The 7823-nt window shown below is 44.1% G+C and overlaps 1 protein-coding gene across 1 annotated transcript; it reads right to left on the bottom strand.

Moving 5' to 3' along the window:
- Positions 1–806: 806 nt before the first annotated feature.
- On the bottom strand, positions 807–6727 carry LOC311141700 (BAG family molecular chaperone regulator 4-like). The gene is made up of 5 exons (XM_084177120.1): positions 6440–6727; positions 5079–5201; positions 4621–4863; positions 4249–4512; positions 807–1724 (listed from the first exon to the last, which is right to left on the bottom strand). Exons 1-5 carry the CDS (start codon positions 6566–6568, stop codon positions 1233–1235), a joined length of 1251 nt encoding a protein of 416 aa, XP_084033246.1. The 5' UTR covers positions 6569–6727; the 3' UTR covers positions 807–1232.
- Positions 6728–7823: the final 1096 nt, after the last annotated feature.

Here is a 7823-nt window from a genome sequence, read left to right as displayed (position 1 = left end):
CTGCGCCACTCGGGAGACTCCAAAGGAAGGAAGGACTGGGACAGGATCTAAGGTCAGTTTTCCTTTTCATCCATCTAAAATCTAATCCTAGATCTGCACTTACGGACAATGTCTACCACCAGTCAATGGCAATCGCATTGTGAAGGAGTTGTAGACCAACTACTAAACAGTACATACCAGGGTTGGGATCAATTCCATCTATTCAGAATGTGAATTGAAACTTGCTCAATATTTTCACTGAGCAACTTTTCAATTCATTAACAGAATTTCAATAAATGTATTTCATCAACTGCATTGAAAAGCTATTGACCCTACCTTTGTATATACTGAAGGAAAGTGTAAAATAAACAGAATACAGTGTAATATTACCCAGTACCGATTTGGAAGGCTGTGTGTGAATGCACCCTGCTTGCATTCTGCTTGCAATGACAAGTGGGTGAAAATGTTAGGCTGAGTGATAAAGGGGAAATCTCATGGCACTGCCATTGGTTCACATTATGTAAGAAAACATGGTGAATGGAACACTCATGGTAGAAGTGGCCTTTGACCACAGATCTAGGATCAGATCAGCCTACCCCGAATCCTAACCGAAAATATATCTGACCCTGTATCAGTGATTAAGGGGCAATATCTACCTACTTTGAAAGGAACGTGGTGACACTACATTACACTGGCATAAGTATGACATAACAGATGCTTTAAGCAGTCATGGCCACTAACGTCGGGTTATGAAAACTAACCTAACAAAACCATAACTTGATATGTACAACCATTCAATTTGCCATCATGACTACTTTGAAATGGTATCTCTTATGTATGTTTTTATTTTTTACATTTTAGTCATTTAGCAGACGCTCTTATCCAGAGCGACTTACAGTTAGTGAGTGCATACATTTTCATACTGGCCCCCCGTAGGAAACGAACCCACAACCCTGGCGTTGCACATCCATGCTCTACCAACTGAGCTACAGGAGACTATGTTGTGATCACACCTGCATAAAGTAGCCCAAACTGGCCCGATTCCAAACCAACCCCTACGCCCTTGTTGACAATCAGCCTATCTAAACCTTTCTGATCCGGGAGGTGTAGTCAACAAACAAGGACTTAGTACTCCAATGAATTCTAAGGGACCGGTTTAAATCTTAAATAAGGCCCACAACCTGACTGTGGAAGATTCAAATGTCACAAGAAAAAGAACAGTAAGACCCGTCCATATACAGAACCGGTTCAGTTCAGAAGGCCTTTTTCTCCAGCCGGTCCAGTATGGCCTGGATCCTCTGCACAGCTTCCTTTCGGGCCTGCCTTACCACTTCCTGTCCCTGAGTCTCCACTGAATCCAGCACCAGTAGCTCCTTGGTCAGTAGTTCCTCTAGGTACCTGTAACTCTTGTCTGATTTTTTACCCACAAACTCGTCCACATCCTCATGGAGCAAAAGCACCCGGGCAATGACCTGCTGGACTTTGGCCAGGCTAGGGTTGTCGCTCAGGCACTGAGGCCCGATCGGTCCCTGGGGTTGGGCTGGAGCTGGGACTGGGGGTGGAGGCTCACCCTGGGAAGGCTTTGGCTCCTGCGCCCCCCCCCGCCCTGGTTTATTGTACATCTGGGGAGGTGAGCTGAAGTCAACAGGCTTGCCATTAGTGGGGTTAGGGGAGTGGGCCGGTCTGGGTTTGGGTCCCACCTGTGGGGCACGCTGGTGCTGATGGGGTCCTGGGTAGTGCTGGTCCTGAGGAGGTATAAAAGATTATCTTAGATCAAGGGTGGGCAAACAAACTTGTTGTCAACAGAGGGCCGCACAGATTTTATTTGGGCCAATTTGTTCCTCAAAATACATTTGAAGGCTAGAAAAAAATAGATACACTGCATGACCAAAAGTATGTGGACACCTGCTTGTCGAACATCTCATTCCAAAATCATGGGCATTAATATGGAGTTGGTCCCCCCTTTGCTGCTATAACAGCCTCCACTCTTCTGGGAAGTATTTCCACTAGATGTTGGAACATTGCTGCAGGGACTTGCTTCCATTCAGCCACAAGAGCATTAGTGAGGTCGTCACTGGTGTTGGGCGATTAGGCCTGGCTCGCTGTCGGCATTCCAATTCATCCCAAAGGTGTTCGATGGGGTTAAGGTCAGGGCTCTTTGCAGACCTGTCAAGTCCTTCCACAACGATCTTGACAAACCATTTCTGTATGGACCTCACTTTGAGCACGGGGGCATTGTCATGCTGAAAACAGGAAAGGGCCTTCCCCAAACTGTTGCCACAAAGTTGGAAGCACATAACCGTCTAGAATGTCATTGTATGCTGTAGCATTAAGATTTCCCTTCACTGGAGCAAAGGGGCCTAGCCCGAACGATGACAAAACAGCCCCAGACCATTATTCCTCCTCCACCAAACTTTACAATTGGCACTATGCATTGGGGCAGGTAGCGTTCTCCTGGCATCCGCTAAACTCAGATTCCGTCGGACTGCCAGATGGTGAAGCGTGATTCATCACTCCAAAGAATGCGTTTCCACTCCTGCAGAGTCCAATGGCGGCGAGCTTTACACCACTCCAGCCGACACTTGGCATTGCGCATGGTGAGCTTAGGCTTGTGTGCGGCTGCTCAGCCATGGAAACTCATTTAATGTAGCTCCCGACGAACAGTTCTTGTGCTGACGTTGCTTCCAGAGGCAGTTTGGAACTTGGTAGTGTTGCAACCGAGGACAGACGATTTTTACGCGCAACGCACTTCAACACTCTGCGGTCCCGTTCTGTGAGCTTGTGTGGCCTACCACTTTGCAGCTGAGCAGTTGTTGCTCCTAGACGTTTCCACTTTACAATAACAGCACATACAGTTGACCGGGGCAGCTCTTGCAGGGTAGACATTTGACGAACTGACTTGTTGGAAAGGTGGCATTCTATGACGGTGCCATGTTGAAAGTCACTGAGCTCTTCAGTAAGGCCATTCTACTGACAATGTTTGTCCATGGAGGTTGCATGGCTTTGTGCTCGATTTTATACACCTGTCAGCAATGGGTGTGGCTGAAATAGCCGAATCCACTCATTTGAAGGGGTGTCCACATACTTATGAATATATAGTATATATAGGTCCATTATCATTTCTACATTCTATCTACACTGAACAAAAATATAAAACAAAACATGTAAAGTGTTGGTCCCATGTTTCATGAGCTGAAATAAAAGATCCCAGAAATTTTCCATTCGCAAAAAAAAACACGTATTCTCCCAAATTGAGCACTAATTTGTTTACATCCCTGTTAGTAAGCATTTCTCCTTTGCAAAAATAATCCATCCACATGACAGATGTGAAATATCAAGAATCAAATTAAACAGCATGATCATGACACAGGTGCACCTTGTGCTGTGGACAATTAAAGGCCACTAAAATGTGCAGTTGTCATACAATGCCACAGATGTCTCAAGTTGAGGGAGTGTGCAATTGGCATGCTGACTGCAGGAAAGTCCACCACAGCTGTTGCCAGAGAATTGAAATTTCATTTCTCTAGCATAAGCGGCTTCCAACGTCGTTTTAGAGAATTTGGCAGTACGTCCAACCGGCCTCACAACCACAGACCACGTGTATGGTGTCTTGTGGGCGAGCGGTTTGCTGATGTCAACGTTGTGAACAGAGTGCCCCATGGTGGCGGTGGGGTTATGGTATTGGCAGGCATAAGCTACGGACAACGAACACAATTGCATTTTATCGACTGCAATTTCAAATGGACAAAAATACTGTTACGAGATCCTGAGGGCCATTGTGAGGCCCATTTTTATTTAATGCATCTGTTTTCACAGTCATGTGCAATCCATAGATTAGGGCCTAATGATTTTATTTCAAATTGGCTGATTTCCTCATATGAACTCAGTAAAATAAATGAAATTGTTACATGTTGCGTTTATATTTTTGTTCAGTATAGTTTTTAGACAATCAAATGTGTCCTGGAGCGTTTTTTTTACCCAAAATAATAATTGTAAAATCGGCTGGCGGGTCTGATGCGGCCTGCGGGCCGTAGTTTGCCCACCCGTCTTAGACGACTAGTGTATAATGAGTAAGTTATTAAATTCAGACCCAAAACAGCTACGGTACCAGAGGAAGGATTGAGCTTTTATCGGACATATCCCCTTTCTTCCAAGAAGTAAATGAGGTCCACTTGGAGGTTATTTTAGAAACAATATGTGCAAATAAAGGAGATGAGACAAAAAGGCACTTTAGGTCATTGAGATGCATCCCTTGTGTTCCACATGTACCTTGGCTTCATAGGGGGGTGGTGCTCCAGTGCCAGTCCCTGGCCAGGCTGGGGGTTGTTGGGGGCAGACAGGGGTCCCATAGTGGCTGTGTGGAGGTTGGGTGCCTGGCCGCCACTGCGAGCCTGGCTGCCCCCCATACCCACCCGAGTGGGCCCAAGCCTCAGCCTGTGGCCTATGGTGAATGGCTTGTCCAGTGGGGTATGGGGGCAACGCAGGACCACCTTCCCCATAGTGCGGGTAAGACCCAGGAAGATAGCTAGAGGCCTAAAGAAGACGATTAAGGTAGAAAATAGACAACAAGCTCCATTATACCCAACTGCCTGTACATCAGACACCATTAAACACTGCCCTGCACTGGTTGAATGAACTTACCCCTTGACAGTGTGGTCCAGGATAGTGGTGGTGCGGATGTTGGTGCTGGGCGTGTGGTTGTCCTGACCCCCCTGTGCTCTGCTCTGGTCCTGGGCAGCCCTGGCTAGGGTACTGGCCTGGGGCCTGCCTGGGAGACATCTGGTCTGCACAGTAAAATGGATTGGATGGGTGGAAAGAACTTGCCGGATACTGGCCTGGACCAGGGTTATAGACACCGTGGCCATTTGGATATGCTTGCATTGCCTGGATAGGGAGAGAGAGAGAGCGTGTGCGTACATCAGTAAGTGTGTGAAAGTGCGTGCCAGACTGCCGGTCTGTGAAATTATGTGTGCGTGATTGTGTGAGTGACAAAGTGTCATGGAAGGCTGAGAGCAATTGAGTCTAGAGATAAGGAATTGATTACCATATATAGCCTTGGATTTAGAGGGCCTTTGCTATGATATAACATAAGACAGTACCTGTGGGTTGTAAGGTGGCTGCATGTCAGATCCTGAAGGATAGGCATTTGCATAGTGCCCTGCTGTGGAATGTGACTGGGGGTACCAGTAGTTTGAGGAATAACCAGGGTATTGGGAAGCGTCCTGTAGGAATATGAGGAGAGATTTATTTACCTAGCCTCAAAATCTGCACGGTTTGAACTAGCTATATTGACCTGATATACTCCACTGAGCTAGCCTGCAATGTCACTTCCTTCAGTAGCTCAAACTGCACATGCAATGTTTCCAAAAACTCCTCCATGTAGCAAGATGGCGACATGCTGAAATGAAACTTCCTCATCAAACGCATAGAGCTCGCCAGCTTGTAGTCCTAAAAAACGGAAAGGATTTACCTCTGGTTCGGTCACCCATTCCTATAAGCAACATTAAATGGGGAAAGAATAGGGTTTTGGAATAAACGCCGGAAATAAGGTCTGAGGTTAACACAGGCTTATGAAAGTGTTGTTCTATGAGATAATATCTGTCAGTTAACATGACCTTTATGAATTATGAAGCCTTTATGTGCTTTGTGGGTATTTTTTATTACATAAATGCTTCAAAATTCACAAAAGTGAGGTTAGCTGATTAAGATTCTCAAAGTACAAAACGTATATGATCTCCTAAGTCTGTGTTTACTACACACCTTATTTTTGGCCTTTATCCCAAAACCCTACAAAAACTCAATTTTCCCATAGGCTTTGTTCAAAACCATGGCAGAGTTAGTGCCTACAAAAAGAAGCCATTACTATTGCTTCCTATTCTCATACGAAACAAATGCGGTGACGTCACGTCATCGATGGTCTATTGCTGTGTTCAAAACAACTGGGAACTAGACAAAAAAACGAGCTCTGACTGGGAAAAATATTTTGAACCGTCATCAATCTCGGAATTCCAAATAGGAATCTCGGGCTTCTTTCACTGACGTCATGATTTTGACCTCGTTTTTTCCCTCTAGTTCCCAGTTGCCTTGAATGCACCATAAAAAGTAACGTTAGGCTCCTTTAGTCCATCATTGGGCTATTAGTTATAGTTACCAGTTAGTTAGCTATGTATTGTAGTCTCAACCGTCTGTCTAGCTAGGCTATTTAACGTCATATAATACAAACGAGATAGCTAGCTAGAAAATCTGCATGTCAAATATAGCAAAGCAAGCTAGCAATATAGGAAATCTTACTGTCAGAAGACGGCTAGCTAGATAACGTTAACTGGCTAGAACGTAGACTAGCTAACTAGCTTGAGCTAAATGTACACAGTACAAAAAGACAATGCTTGTTTACTGATATTAAATCGTGTGAGTAACATAAGTACGTGTTGATATGAATTAGCTATACAATGTGACTTACCATAGCTTTACTCCAGTTCACGTTATTATTTTCTGAGTTGTAATTTGAAGGCCAGGCGGATTTGGGATTCGACGGCATTTGATGATGCATAATCCAAGCTGCGTCCCCAGCACTTCTGTCGTTTGCCATACAAATAATCGTGATACAATTCCCCGTCAAATAAGATAGCTCTGACTGATATGGGGGACAAAATTGCTTTATTGAAATTATCCTGTTAATGCATTGATCATGGACAGCAAAGTAGGGAAATGTTTGAATGACAATATTTTATAATTTGCCCCTCCTTCTACCCTTTTCGCCACGTGCGTCAGTAAAATAGGTCGTTATCAATAAAACGTCACGATAAGGTGCAGAGCGTTCGATTTGCCTGCTGGGGGGCAAGTCGACCTTTGCTCCGCTAAAAAAAAAACTGCTTGCCCTTTTCAAAGGATTGTTAAATCAATTTTAACTATTTGGTTGTAATATCATCACCCCTTGAAGAGCATAGTCAGAACAAAACATTTCCGATTATTTCATGCAAAGCAATTGTGCATATTTAGCTCTATCAGAGAATACCACAGAGTTTCTAAACACAGAGGCACAACATCGCGACTTTCGGGAACGCTTGCAAAACATACCAAACAGACCATGCGGGGGTTTGATAAGGCAATGAGAGAAGTGAAACGTATTCCTTTAATAGTTGTTAATTTTCTCGAAATCTAAAGACACAACCTAGATTCGAGACCATTTCTTAAGTAGTTGAACATGTTGTTACTCCAACCTCGTGAAAGTGAGAAACTGACAGGTTTTTATTTTCCTCAAAAACAACTTTATATTGAAGGAGTGCCTTTTGATTTTGACGGCCTGCACATGCGCAGTTCGGCGCAAGGCGACCTTTAGACCCGATGAAGTGTTTCTACGCATGAGTTTAGTTAGCCAACGTCGCCTACAAGTGTGATTGGGGATTTCTATTGGAGAAGCAGTTTTAGCCTATCTTAATACTGTACTGTCTTTGGTTATACATCAAGTAGCTTTTCATGATCAGTAAACATACATTGATCATCTCATTTGAGATACGTGAGGGTAACCACCATTAATTGGATATTTGAGTGATATAAAATAAAAGTGAACTATACCTCAACTATATAGTATGAGTGGTTTAGGTTAATTTCCCATCCGCCTTTGTGGGCGCTGCCTGTCAAGCATCAGAAGGGTGCATTTGTGTACTGTTAGATGATAGCTAGTGTTTACTTTGTGGTAAGTAGACCTAATGTACTTTTTTCTCCAACCAACGTAAACCTACCTAGCGAAGTTAGCAAACATTATCTCCTGTTCAACATTGTTTTTAAGTTTAATCACGATTGCTGCTGACAGACATGATAGCTAGGCTACACTGATTGATGGA

This window comes from Coregonus lavaretus (assembly GCF_964263955.1).
Source record: "Coregonus lavaretus genome assembly, chromosome: 14".
Lineage (NCBI taxonomy): Eukaryota > Metazoa > Chordata > Actinopteri > Salmoniformes > Salmonidae > Coregonus > Coregonus lavaretus.
This window is presented reverse-complemented; position numbering and strand designations above follow the sequence as displayed.

Coding starts and splice junctions, on each gene's coding strand:
- LOC311141700 (XM_084177120.1), bottom strand. CDS start 6,568: ATGGCAAACGACAGAAGTGCTGGGGACGCAGCTTGGATTATGCATCAT. Junction 4,864..5,078: donor AGCCACCTTACAACCCACAG/GTACTGTCTTAT, acceptor CTCCCTATCCAG/GCAATGCAAGCATATCCAAA. Junction 4,513..4,620: donor CTGGACCACACTGTCAAGGG/GTAAGTTCATTC, acceptor CGTCTTCTTTAG/GCCTCTAGCTATCTTCCTGG.